The 14,892-nt window shown below is 40.2% G+C and overlaps 1 protein-coding gene across 1 annotated transcript in view; it reads right to left on the minus strand.

Moving 5' to 3' along the window:
* Nucleotides 1-2,850: 2,850 nt before the first annotated feature.
* Nucleotides 2,851-14,892, minus strand: part of STARD3NL (STARD3 N-terminal like) — a 51,336-nt gene continuing 39,294 nt past the window's right edge. Inside the window, exons 5-9 of the mRNA XM_035020330.1 lie at nt 14,582-14,635; nt 14,351-14,468; nt 14,049-14,144; nt 4,749-4,824; nt 2,851-3,585 (exon numbers count right to left, since the gene is read on the minus strand). Of these exons, the coding sequence (XP_034876221.1) occupies nt 4,766-4,824; nt 14,049-14,144; nt 14,351-14,468; nt 14,582-14,635 (327 nt within the window). The 3' untranslated portion in view covers nt 2,851-3,585; nt 4,749-4,765. The remainder of the gene's footprint in view (nt 3,586-4,748; nt 4,825-14,048; nt 14,145-14,350; nt 14,469-14,581; nt 14,636-14,892) is intronic.

Here is a 14,892-nt window from a genome sequence, read left to right on the forward strand (position 1 = left end):
CCAAGTGCCTGGACTGAAATCTTGGGTCTATAGCTATTTGAACTCTGTGCCATAATTTTCTAATCCGTAATAAGGAGATACAGTGTGTCCTGTTTCCTGGAGTTGTGTGGATGAGAGGAGTTAATTTTGGGGGCACATGTGAGTCCTCAGCAGCATTAGCATCTACTGTTGGCAGCTCTACTTTAGAAATAATAACTGAGGGCGCCTGGGTGGCTCAGTTGGTTAGGCAACTGCCTTCGGCTCAGGTCATGATCCTGGAGTCCCGGGATCGAGTCCCACATCGGGCTCCCTGCTCAGCAGGGAGTCTGCTTCTCCCTCTGACCTTCCCCCCTCTCATGCTCTATCTCATTCTCTCTTTCAAATAAATAAATAAAATCTTTAAAAAAAAAACACACATGAAAAAATGGTTTAAAAAAATAACTGACACTCCCACACACATGCACGTGTGTGCACGCACACACACACCCACACACAAAAGGAATGCACTAAAATTTATGTGCAATACCATACTACCATTTACAAAGGTCCCAAATTAACTCAACTGCCCAGTAGGAAACTAAAACAAACTAAAGGATGCTGTATGATGAAGCAGTATGCATCTACAAAAAAATGTAGATTGTCAAAAAAATGATAAATTAATCAGAAAATGTTGAACTATGCATGTCAGGACCCTAAAATTCTTAGAGTACACCTTCACATGGTTCCAAAATGAAAACACTCTAAAAACAGAATTGGAAAATCTTCCCTCAACCACTGTCTCTACCTCCCCACCCACTTACAGGTCACACTTTTGTTTCTTGTGCATCCTTCCAGTTTTAATGTATGCAATATGAATGTACACATAAAAAATAAATGCACAAATCGGATTTTCTTCCTTCTAACACAAATGTAGTATACAACATACATTATTCTGCACTTCTCATTTATACATCCTTAAGTTTTTTTATGTCAGTATACAGGCTGGCCGCAAAGTATTTCATGGTGACTCTATAAGATCAGTTTCTTGTGATAGACCAGTGGATCATTTCCAATCTTTTACTATTATAAAATACGCTGAAATTATAATATTGCTTTATGTCACTATGGACATGTGGACTGGTCATTTTGACAGGTACCGCCAACTTACCCAGTAGAGAGAGTACCACTGTGCGTTTCTACCACATGTAGGTGTCAGGACACTGCTGTCAAACATCAGGATTTTGCTAATCTGACACGTGAAAACAGTATTCCACCAAGGTGAGTTTGTGTTTCTCTGATGAGGATAACCATCTTTTCATATATTGAGTCTGTTTATATATTTTTTTGTGTGCAATATTTGTTCAGTCCTTTGAACATGGTTTCTATTGAGTAATATGTGTATCTTTTCAAACATGGGTGTAAAACAAAATGTTCAATGCATGGTCGGTAGGTGAACAAGAAAGTGATTGTTTTTCTTTCTTTTTTTCTAATGAATTGTTTTGAAGTAGAAGTTTTTATATAATAGAATAAAACAATGTCTCATTTAAAATTGGGAAGGATTTTTTGTTTACTTACAATCAGCTTCAGTTTCTGTGAAACAGGTTCTGTTGGAAACCAAGTAGAGGTTCCCATGTGGAAACAACCTAAGACCCACCAGATACAAGAAAGAGGAAATTTAATTTCGGTCTACTCCTTGATTCTCAAGAATGTGATCAGACCTCTTAGGACAAATGTCTGAGCCTCTACTGAGAGATCTGGACCTGTTACTGCACGTGGAAAGCACAGAGGCACAGAGGGGGGACACTAACAAATGATGGAAAGCTGTGTGGGGCTGATGTCACTGCTGGGGCTCCTAGGCAGTGTCTCCTGTGGCTTCCAACTCCTCAGCACCTTCCTTCCCCAACTGGACCTGGGCTGCCCTGGACTGGGAGGTGCAGAGAGGGGGAGGGTGGTGGTGCAGGAGACAGTGGGGGGGGCAGGAGGGCGCTGGTGTGGTGATGGTGTTTTACTTTCTCAGGCTCGTTTTGTCAACGTGCTCTGTCAAATGTGGTTGATTTGTGGAAAATGCTTGAAGTCAAACCGGCCCCTGCTGGTTGGGGCTGTGCAAGCGGTGGCTCGGGTGTTGGAAGATGAAATAAGGACAGTTAAACCACAGCTGACTTTGCTCACTTCCAAAAGGCCACAGCTAATGGAGAGAACATATCCATCTGCGCCTGCTCCTGCTGTCAAACATACTGTGAGGCTGTGGGTGGGGTGTCCCCCTATTTTATACCAAGTTCATTCCAGCACCTGCTACGTGAGTTGGGATCGTATGACCAGGACTGTTGAGATGCTGCTCCCTCAGTCCAGTCCGATGACACTGCTCTGAAGGAAACAGCACACAGACTTCTTGTAGCCTAGGTGATCCCCCACGTTCCACAAGGATCTGTGCTTTTCCATGGCAGGTGATTTACTGAGGCTCCTATTTCAGTCTCATTTTGTCAGTGTGGACAGGGTGACACGAGATTCGTGCCCATGAAGCTACCAGCACAGGTAGACTAGAGACATCACAACAGCAGGTGCTTCTTCCCTCACAAGAACACAGATTTAGGAGGCCCTGAGTTCACCTGTGTAACCGAATGTCATAGACTGAGTCATCTCAGTCCCTTCAGTAGAGTCAGACTGAGCAAGGCTCCACAGAAGACATACACATCAGGTAAGTGTGCTGAGGGTCCAGCAGAGCTGATCTGACCTGCACAAATGGCTACTTTCCTGCCAAACCAGCACCAGTCAGTACTCATAACTGAGTTTTTCTTGAAGGACACAATGAATAAGGAAAGAAAACTAAGAGACACACTGTCTTCGCATGAAGCCTTGAGGGAAATATTCATGTTGGAAAGAAAGAGTTCACAATATAATTTAGTTTATTTTAATTCAAATTAGCCACACAAAGAGAAATGATGGCAATGAGTTCAGACTGTAGATTCAAAATAAAGAGTCTCACTATTTCAGAACCATACGTCTCAGAGAAAGATGCTTTCATAATGAAAATAATACAAAAATGGTTATGCTGTACATGTACTCACATTCCCTCCTGGGCCCCTTTGGTAATTCCAATACTTCAAGCCAAATACATAATGCAAAACAAGAAAAATAAAATGAACCATTTTGATATGTTGGTATTTATTACTTTTTAAAATTGTACAAAGAGCGCATAAACGTGAGTTAAAAAACACAAGGGAAATGTTGGATGTTACAAAAGAAATACAAAAGAAATCTGAGACATGAAACAAAAAATTCCAAACTGCGAATCAAATAAAAAGATATTTTGCTTACTAAAAAAGTGTTATTCCAATATATTCCTAAGTCTTTTGATCGGGAATACAGCACAAGACTTTGCTCCAACTATTCATGAACAGATCAGACTCAGTCTCACTAACACAGGATGGATCATCACATTATCTTACCAGCCACAGGCAGGTCCTAAATGTACGTGATCTGGTACAATGTCTATGAGGTATTACAATAAATAAATTCTTTATTAGCCATTCAAAGTCAGCAGTGGATGTCACCTTCAGCTTTCAATAGGAAGACCCAGCTCTGGTCCTTTTTTTTCCCTCCAGTGACTTTCAATGATGGATTTTCACACTTGGAAAAAGAGAGAACATAAAAAAATTTGAGCTACAGTGTTAAAAAGTAAAGTGCTACGCTTTGCCTTATATTTTTACGAGAAAGTTTGTGTGCTGAAGATGAGCTGTTACAGACACAAAAGGACCTGGGTGAGGCCACACAAGAATTTATTTTAAGGCATTTTAGAGCTTTACTATTCACAGGCCTCTGTCTTTGCTGCGTCTCAACCACCGATGCAGAAAGCAGGTCTGGAGTGTGTTGGGGCCTTGGGGGTGAAGAAACAGGGCCCACTCACCGGTCCAGGCTACTCTGCAGCCAGTCCCCACCTGTCCCAGCTGCTCGGCAGCTCCGAGCCGGCCACCACTTTCCTTCTGTCCTCACATAATTAGGCAGAGCTACTACAATTCATTTTGTGTTTATTTGCTGGCATTTCTGAGGCTGAAGTGTTTTCCTTTGATGATCTGAAGTGACTGAACAACGGGCCCCACCTGGAGGCCCATGACCTCCTGCTCTGATTGGACCACATGGGTCTTCACAGAAGCTCCACAGCATTTGGGGGATATCTGGGTGCAGGGCCAGGGCGGACCCTGGTACCAGACTGGGGGGGCCTGAGTCCCAGCTCTGCCCCTTGCTAGCTGTGCCACCTGGGATGGTCACTTACCATTCTAGTCCCACGTGCTCAGGTGTAGACAGAGACACTTGGTACCCACATCCCTTGGGACCGCTACCCTCACACAGATAGGGTGTGTAACTGAACAACATCTGACATGGAGACATTTTGGCTAAGTAAACAATAATGAACTCATCCTTATTCTGTAGAAATGTGGATGGTAACTAGACTTATGATGGTGATCACATTGCAGTAGTGATTTGTAGGGTATACAAATACCGAATTCTAATGTTATACACCTGAAACTTACCTATTGTTATATGCCAGTTTTACCTCAAGGGAAAAAAAAAGAAATTTGGGCTCTGAGTTATTTTTCATACTTTACAAATACACATCTATGCAAAAGAATGTTAAATTTTACATGAATAAAATATAACTATAAATTCATGTGACTAGGATAAATCTGGCTATATATTTGTATTTATATTATTAAATTTGACCTTGAATCGACTCAAAGAAATGACCCATATTTAACTAGTTTCTTGTTACACTTTCACTTTCAAACACTTACTTTAACCAAAGTAGTACTCATAGTTCCAAAAGTGGTTTTTCACTGTCCTGTTTTTCTTCAGCTTCTTCTTCAGATCCTACAAGGTAGGGAAAAGGAAAGAGAAAAAAAAAAGGTGAACCTTATATTTTTCGTACATTTGCGCCTACCATTTCATTCTGGAATTATTTGTTTAGGAAATACGTCTGATGAAATGATACTTGTTTTCCATTAAGTAGATTTTGCTAAAAATCAGGGGAAAAAAACCAGATGTCTGAGGCTAGAAGTTTAAAAATTATTTCCACAAATATCTTGTATCCACTTATATATACATAGCTCATTACAGCATGGAAAATGCACATTTTATAAAGTAAAAGCAAATATGTAAAGAAAAGAACAATATCCCATAGGATCATAATTACAAAAATAAAAACTTAAGCACATATGTGCCAATCAGAAAGCCTACAAGAAAATAACCAGATGACTTGAATCATTTCTGAATATTCCAAAATATGTACAACAAACTGACTTTATAATTTTTAAATTATAATTTTAAAAAAAGGGTATAAATAATACTAGCAGTACGACCACAATTATGTGGAATTACAAACACAAAACGAGCAGGAGACGAACTGCTGTCAACACTGACGTGGCACAGAGTTTGAAGGACAGGTTCTGTGATTGCTGTTCTGTGCACATTTTTATAAAAGGCAAGTGTTACTCTCGCAATCAGGGAAGGGACATAAAACAGGATCCATGGGAAGACAAGGCAGCAGGTGAGGGACAGAGCCTTCTCACACACAAAGGAAGCAGCCTGCCTCAGGAGGAGCCGGCTGAAAGCCAGAGCTGCTTCCTCCTGGTCAGATAATACACCTCAAACAGCACATTTTTTCTTCTGAGAATGTCTGCCTGCATTATAGCAGGAGAATGAATAGCAGAGAAACTTAAGAAAAGATCATGCCCCACATCTTAACCTCATAAATGTCACACGGCTCAGGTTAAGCTTGTGGTAACATAAATAGTGGTCAGAAGGCTTCACTTCCCATCCTCTTAAATTGCCGTAAATCATAGTCACACTGGGGCAGATTAATGCGTTCTCACTTGGAAATGAGTCTGAGGAAGATCGTCATAACAAGTCTTCCTGTTTCTGGACTTATTTCCACCTGTCAGACTAATGGCATTTGAGCCACAACAAGCTGACATGTCTTGGAATTATTTGGGACTCCTAAATAAAGCCAAACTTTTAATTAAAACGTAGTAATATGTATGTTTTACATAATTTAAAAATAAATGCTAGCAAGGCCTTCTGGTTATGGTCAAGTGAAGTTAACAAATCTCCTTGAAAAGCAACTATAAAACTGGACTAGATAAATAAAACTAACCATTTTAGCAGTTGGGAATTGTCCAAAGACATACAACAATCTAGAAGTGCTTATGCTTGAAAAGCTGCAGATAGGAAACAACAGTAGTAGTGCTCTTGCCGAGAGCTGGTTCCATTCCTTTCCCACCTCCCAGTACTCAGCTCAATAGGCATGAAGGTTCTTCCAAGATAGGACAGGCCATGAGGACTGGCAGCAGAGTTACACAGTGTGAGGAGCTGAGTTAATTGGGGGTAGGGAGTGACGTGAAGTCGAGCTGACAAGCTGTGTGGTGTGCAAGCAGGAAGGCAGGGGCTCTGCTGGTCTGCAGCTGGGGTCGTGGCTGCAGCAAGCATGTGCTGGGCTGAAGCTGTGTGCATGCTTAGCAGACACCCAAAAGAGCCTCCTGGTCAATCCTGAGGCTTTGGACATATGCAGACATGTGAAAAGACTCAGCAAAGAGTACAAGCAGAGGAAAACTTGAAATTCCCTAAAATCTGAATATGCTACTCAATATATACACATAACTATCTGTCAGAGGATGGAGGTCTTTTTTTAAATTTACAGTATAACTAATGTATACTGTTGTATTAGTTTCAGGGGTACAATATAGTGATTCACCAATTCCAAACATTACTCAGTGCTCATCCCAATAAATGTACTCTTAATCCCCTTTACCTATTTCGCCCATCTGCCCACCTACCTCCCCCTCTGGTAACAATTTTGTTCTCTGTATTTAAGAGTCTGCTTTTTTCTTTGTCTTTTTTTTCTTTCTTAAATTCCATATGGTATTTGTCTTTCTCTGATTTATTTCACATAACAGAGGATGGAAGTCTTATCAAGGTGCTTAAGCACAATCTCCATCCAATCACTGGCTACCACTAAACTATGTAGACACAGAGGTGGTCCCTGGGGAGCTAGGCTTAAAATTAAAAAAACAAAACAAAACAAAAAAACCCTTCAGTAGAACCATCACGAGCCACATACTACAAGGGACATAATTTCACAGATTTAGCCTAAGCAATTTTTTAAGCAAAAAAATAACAATAAAAGCAACCTTTTGAGGAAAAAAAATCAGACTCTAGAGTTGCTACCATGTTTTTTCAACAAAATATTTTTCAATTAAAAAAAAAGGCAAGGAATCAAAAAGTGTGACTATTCTCAGGCACAGGGGAAACCCTGACAATCAATAGAAACTGTCTCTGAGTGTGTCCAGGTTTTTTATTTAGCAGACAAAGACTTCAAAGCAGCTATTATAAATATGTTCAAGAAAGCACAGAAAGCCATGTTAAAAGAAGTAAAGTCTGACAACAATAAATGAACAAACAGATATTCTAAAGTATGCGATAAATTATAAAAAAGAAAAGATACTTAAAAGTAAAATGTGGAATAGAAAAATATAATAATTTAAGTGGAATATTCTCTAGAGGAGTTTAAGAGAATATTCAAATTGGCAGAAGAAATAATCTGTGAACCTGAAAATAGCGCTGTATGTTATCCAAGCTGAGTAAAAGAGAAAAAAACTGAAGAAAAATTGACCAGAGCTCAGAGACCAATGAGATAGCATTAATGGAATGGGACTCCCAGATAGAGCAGAAAGAAAAAAAAAAGAACAGGAAAAATGTTTGAAGAAACAATGGCCCAAACTCCCTTATGGTTAAGAGTTTGGGCCAATTTTGCTGAGAAATATTAATCTACACATCTAATAAAGTAAAGAAATACCGATTGGGATATATACAAATAGTTTCACCTAATAGGCAACCTGCTGAAAGCCAAGAGTGCATGAAAATAAAAACATAACACATCAAATCTCATAAGAGGTTGCCAAAGCAATGCCTAGAAGAAAATTTATAGCTTTAAAAATGCCTACATCAGAAAGGAAAAATGTAAAATCAAACATGGAAAAGAAGAGCACGCTAAACCCACCGAAACAGAATAAAGGAAATAAAAACTGGAATAGAAATAACTGAAGCAGAATACAGAAAAACAAGAGAGAAATACCAATGTAAACAAGCCAGTTTTTTGAAAATATCAACAAGTTTGATAAACCTCAACCTAGAGTTACAAAGAGGAAATGAGAGAAGACACAAATTACCAAAACTAGAAAAAAAACATCATTACCAATTCTGCAGAAGTTAAAAATGATCATAAGGGAATATTATGAATAATTTATGTCAACAAATAAGTAATTCAGAAGAAATGATGAATTCCTAGAAAGACACAAATTATCAATAGACTCAAGAAATAAAAAATCTGAATACATCTATATACAATAGGTAAAGAAACTGAGTTAGTAATTATAAGTCTTTCCACAAAGATAATTCTTGTTCCTGATGGTTTCATTGATGAATTTATCAATATTTAAAGGAAAAATAATATTAATCATTCATAAGAAGAATTCATTCAGAAAATAGTGTGTTTGGAAAGACTTTCTAATGTATTCTATGAGGTCAGCATTACTGATATTAAAGCCAAGGACATTAATAAGAGAACTACAGACCAGTAAGTAAAATATCATGAGCATATATTTCATATGTACATATACGTACAAACATTTTCAGGAAAATATTAGCAAGTCAAATCCAGAAAAATAATACTGGATTATACAACACGACCAAGTGGGATTTATCCTATATAAACAGTTGATGTGATATATTAATATTACTTATCATCATATCAATTGAATATAGGATAAAAACCATACTATCATCTCAATAGATGCATAAAAAGCATGTCAAAAATTTAATGCCTATTCATGATAAAAACTCTCACACTAAGAATAAAAGCAAACTTCTTCAACCTGATAAAGGGCATCTGTGAAAAGCCACAGCTAACATCATACTTAATGTTGAAAGACTGACTGCATCCCCCAAAAGACCAGGAACAAGACAAGGATGTGTGCTCTTGACATTTCTATTTAACATGGTATTATGGTTCTAGACAGTGCAACTAGAAAAATAAATAAATACATTTAACAGAGTGAAAATTAAAAGTAAAAAAGTCTTTAACTGAAGATGACATGATCCTATATGCAGATAATGCCATGGAATCTACATACACACAAAACCAAAACTAGAACTCATGAACAAGCTTAGCATTGTCACAAGGTACATATTCCATACACAAAATATCAGTGGAATTTTTATATACTAGCATGGAAAATATGAAAATGAAATTAAGGAAACAATTCCATTTACTATAGAACTAAAAAGGATAAAACGCTTAGGAATTAATTCAACAAAAGAAGAGCAAAACTTGTATGCTGAAAATTACAAAACAATGCAGAGAAAAATTAAAGAATATCTAAATAAATGCAGAGAGGGTCCATGTTCATGGATTAGAAGATTCAATATTGTCGTGATGGCAATTCTTCCCCAATTCATCTATAAACCCAATGTAGTAGGCTTTACTCACAAAAATTAACAAGCTCATCCCAAAATGGACATGAAAACCCAAAAGACCTAGAATAGACAAAACAACGTTGAGAAAGAACAAAGTTGGAGAACTGATGTGGTCACCCTGCAGAAGCAGTGAGGGGAGGGACCCACCCAAAATCTGATTTGGATGATGAGACTGATGATGCCGCACACACAGAGGGTGTGGAAAGCTTTATCACTGACACATGAGGTTCTGGGGACAGCAGGGTGGGCCTTTGAAGCAAGGCCTTACAGCACCTGATTTCAAAGCTACAGAAAGATTAAGTTACAGTAATAAGGCCAGTGTGGTACTCACGCTAAGAGAGCATACAAGTCAATGGACGAGAACTGAGAGTCCAGAAATAAACCCTTACATTTATGGTCAAATGGTTTTTGACAAATGTGCTGAGTTAATTCAGTTCAGGAAGGGATAGTCTGTTCAACAAATTGTACTGCAGCAACTGGATATCCAAAGGCGGAAGAATAAACTTAATTCCCTACCTTCTCCACACATGAAAATTAATTCACGATGGACCATACTTAGTAGAAGAGCTAACATTATAAAATATTCTAGAAGAAAACATAGGAAAGAGACAAGATTAAGGCAAGGAGTTCTTAGGTCTGACCACAAACACATTATCCATAAAAGAATACATTCTGATAAACTGGACTTCATCATAATTCAAAACATGTGCTTTAAAAGGCTCCATGAAGGAAATGAAAAGTTTACAGCCTGGGAAAGAAATCCTTGTGCATCATTTAAAGGACTTTTATCTGATAAAGGACTTTTATCTAGAATGTCTAAGGAACTTTTAAAATTCAGTAAGAAAACAAACAACATAACTTTAAAAAAGGTGGTAAAATAGACATTTCTCCAAAGAAGATAAATGAATAATTAATAAGCTCATGAAAAGGTTCTCAAGGTCACCAGTCCTTAGGCACAAGTGAAAACCACAAGGAGACAGCACTTCATACCTGCCAGAATAACTATAATCAAAAAGCCTCTGCCAAGTGTGGGTGAGTACATGGAGAAACAAATCCTTACACACTGCTGGAAGGAATGTGAAATGGTACAGCAACTTTGGAGAACACTTTGGCAATCACTTGAAAAGTTAAACAGAAACTTGCCATAATACCCAGCGAGTCCTCTCTTAGGAATCTAAGAAAAATAAAACAAATGTCCCCACAAAGACATGCACATAAAAGTTCATAGCAGGATTAGTCATAATAGCAAAAATTGCCAACAATTCCAATGTCTAGCCACTGATAAATAAAGAAAACACTGTATGCCCATAAAACGGAATAGTATTGAGTCACATAAGGAACAAACGACTTACACATGCCACAACATGAATGGCTGTCAAGAACATTATACTAAGTAAAAGAAGCCACATTGCAAAAATTACATATTCTGTGATATTTGTATTAATTGTCCAAAAAGGGTATATTTTCAAGACAGAAAGTAGATCAGTGGTTTATCTAGGACTGGAAATAGGAGTGAGTATTAGATACAAAATATATTTGGATGATAAGAGTGCTCTAAAATTATACTGTGATGTTGGCTTAAAAGTATAAAAATCATGCAATTGCCTATTTACAATGGGTCAATTTTATGGTATGCAAATTTTAACTCATTAAAGCTATTCTTTTTTTTTTTTTAATCAAGGTTAGATAGTATCCTCAGTGGTGATGTTTTAATACACTTCAGAATTTTTAATAAAAAGTAGAAAAACTGTGTTTCAAATCTGTTGATTACACATCAGGTGACCATAGAATTGATCATCTAAACAAGAACATTTCCTATAGATCAAAGGAGTTCTAATAATAATTACATGGAACCCCAGGAGTTAGCCAAGACTGTCCAGGGCAAACCAGCATGTATGGCTGGTTGCTATTAGAAAGTGTAAAATTAGAATTACAGTGTCTTTCTCTAGATTTGCTTAGCACAGATTATATGATGTAATTGAACTATTCTTCAAATTAAGTCTTTCGATGATTTACAAGGTAACTAACTTTTCCTCAGCATCACGACTGGTTCACTTCAGCTGTCTGACCACACGTAACACCTTCAGCCCAATCGTCTGACAGAGGACTGTGCTTCCTCCTTCCTTCCACTGAATACATGGGGAAGCAGGACACGGTTAGACCGACACGCAAACCTGCAAACACACCACCTTTATATCCTTTCAAAGTACATCTAACAAAAGGTACTAATAGTCCAAGTCTCTAAGATACTAAATTTCAAGCCTATCCTTTACAAGAAAAAGTGCTAAGATTTTAATTTTTGGTGCCTCTGATGTCTTTCTTTCTCTCTTCTCACCCATTCCTTCCACAGCTCTACATCTACTCTGTGCCGGCTCTGCACTAGGTGCTGGAGAAAGAAAGTCAGGAGAAGGCAAGCAGACCCCAGACGCCCTCTCCTCCACCAGGGGCCTGTCAGCGCTGGATCCGTCCCCGGGCAGCAGGAGCACAGACTCCTGTTCTGTTTCATTTGTAGCCACTGCCTGAATGAGCCAGCTGTGCTTTAGAGTCGAATCTTATGTTCTAGGCACATTGATTCCATTAATAGTTTTTAATTTTAATTCTTTCCTAACTTGAATGTTCAGTGAAAATATAATACAATAAAGTAAGTCACTTTGAACACTCCTTCTCTGCCTGCAACTTACCTGCATTTTGCCTTGAACAAAGCAGTACCAGCACGACACCCTGCCAATGCTCTAGTTCTAGTTCAGCTCATGATCCAATGAAATGGTAATGCTCCCAAACACCACTAGGTGGCGGTAAAAGTCAGAGGCAGGAAGCCAATGGATTCAGAACTGAAGCTTGATGAAGAATGTCTAAGGTGGTATTCTTCCTGTATTATTATCCTGCTGCTCTGAACTTCTAAGTAAGTAAATACATTACTACTGAGAACCTTTATTACTTAGAAAAATAAATATATAAAAGCATGAACAACAATGTGAACTTCTTTTATTCAAAAGAATGAGTCCTGTGACCAAAAAAACTCAGTAATTCTCATAATGAGGTATGCAAAAGTTTAATACTTATTTGAGCTACTGTTGGCTGAGAAAGAGATCTTCTGCTACCTCATATCTGTATTTTATCTAATTCTGTGCTTTCGTGTTTTACCCTGCTTTTAGATCCAACCCGAATAGTTCAGAATATCAAGTTACTTGGAGTTTGGAGTTCCCCTGATTCGCTGTCCCCTTGATGTGCCTCTGATCACTCACATGAGTCTTTCTGCCTGGAATCTGCTCTACTATCACGCGCGCGTGCATGTGTGTGTGTGTGTGTGTTTCATTACTTACTGAGCTCAATGCTGGGAATAAAATAATGCAGTCTCCAACTCAGTCTGCAAACCCAGTGGTAGAAACAGGCCAGGTCAGGGCTAAGGGCAGTGCAGCCAGCACAGATGACAGGGTTGGGGAAGAGTCCCTGAGGAAATGCAGAGAACACCCTCCCGGCAGCCAGGGGGTGGGGGTGGGGTAGGAGAAGCCTTCTCTCCTGTGAGTGGAGAGTGGGACTGCAGAGCAACAGTGGAAAGGATAGGAAAGAAGCTGGGCAATGGCTTGAGGGTTTGGGCATGCAATGTTTTCAGCAAAGCTAAGAAGGGAACACAGGGAGACAGTACTGGGAGGTTGGACAACTGGTGAGGTCAAACTGGTGCTTGCTGCCAGGCTAAGGACCATGACTTCCTTAATCCCTTCCGCCAGTGAAGGCTTTTGGGCAGAAGATGTGATCAATGCTGCATTTCCATTAATACTGAAAGTCCACATATGGATTAGCTGTGAACGTGGACTCTAACACTGAGCGGGGGTTCAAACTCTAGCTCCACCTCTTACTATGACCTTGCACAAATTATTCCCTTTTCTGTGCTTCAATCTGCTCGTCTCTGAAACAGGAATAATGAGACTTTCACCTCCTAGAGTGGATTCAGGAACTCCTGGAGCAATGCAAGTGTTCTATGTCACATGGCTCTCTGGTGGGGCTGGGAGAGGCTGACTGAGGCAGGGACACAGGAGGCTGGTGCAGGAACCGCAGCAGGAAAGGCTGAGTGGAAGGTGGAGGAGACAGGAGGTGGTACAATGCATGAGACCCAGGAGGCGGGAATACAGAGGATGGAAATGGCAGGGGGAGCAATGGGATGGGAGCCCTGAGAAAGGGCGGGTCCACAGGGAGGCTCTGGTCTCTGTCATGGGCAACCGGGTGGACCAAGATCCCTTCTCACAGAGGGGGGTCCTGGAGGACGGTCAGGTGAGGGGGTCGCAGGGAATAAGAGAGCATCAAGACCCTTCCCCTCCTCCGCCTGTCTTCCGAGATGCAGATCGCATGTCACAGGATCTGTGGCCCTTGGGTACATTTATCTTACACTCTGGGTCTCACCACGGGTCCCACAGCAAGACCACGTCTCAGTTACTGTCGTATCCTCAGTGTCTACTGTGTTTAATGTCTGCTCAGTGTTTTGAGAGCAGAGGAAGCGAAGGAGCGGGGGGGAGGGCCGAGCTATTGAGTGATGGATGAAAACACAAACGATAATCACATTTTTTTACCTGCTTCAGATTCAGGTGGAGAATAAAACTGACCATCTGAAAGACCACCAGGTATAAGTGCCGCCCTCTCTGAAGCATCCTGCACTATCAGGAGTCCTGGAAGAGAAGAAATGCAGATGCTGGGGCTGATGTCACAATTCTGGTAGCTTCTTGGCAAGGTTAGCCACAATAAGATGCTGTTAACATTACACTGAAAAGAAGTCTTAGCACAAAGCTAAGCTCCGTTCCAATCAGCACTTCCAGGTCTTCCTTCTAGCTCGGTCCCTAGCCGCTCTCATTAGCCTAGACTGGGGGACACTTACTATTTTCCTCTTCTGCCTCTTGAGGTAAGACTTTGAAATCCAGGAACCACGTCTCAATCCAGGCAAGGAGGAATGAAATGATGGGGAGCACATAGCCGAAAGCCCCTTGGGAGAAAAGCTGGAAGGACAGACGTGACCAGGAGAGGGAAATGTGGTTACCAGGAGCTCACACTGGAAAATGAGGCTTCACCATTATAGATGGTAACTGTAAGAAAACGTGGGAGGCTGTACCTTTGAGAGGATCACTTTTGCGAGTAAAAAGGCACTGGTCACTGCTGTCGTCAGCTGAAAGACACATAACCCAGCACCATTCGAATTATACATTTTACGTGGGGAAGACACCTGCCCCCAAACACACCTGATTGAGCCAGAAGCTCCTAATGCCTGGAAAAGCTCAGCCAGGCCCGGCTCCTGCCCACATCACTCTGTCTCCGGCCCCTGAACGTGCACTGGGCCAACATGGACTTCTCCATGGCGCCCGATCCCTCCCTGGCTACTGGTGCTCTCCCTCCTCCCAGGGTCTAGCAGGCTAGTGTGCTGGG

This window comes from Mirounga leonina, unplaced genomic scaffold (assembly GCF_011800145.1).
Source record: "Mirounga leonina isolate KUSES-001 unplaced genomic scaffold, KU_Mleo_1.0 Mir_174, whole genome shotgun sequence".
Classification (NCBI taxonomy): domain Eukaryota; kingdom Metazoa; phylum Chordata; class Mammalia; order Carnivora; family Phocidae; genus Mirounga; species Mirounga leonina.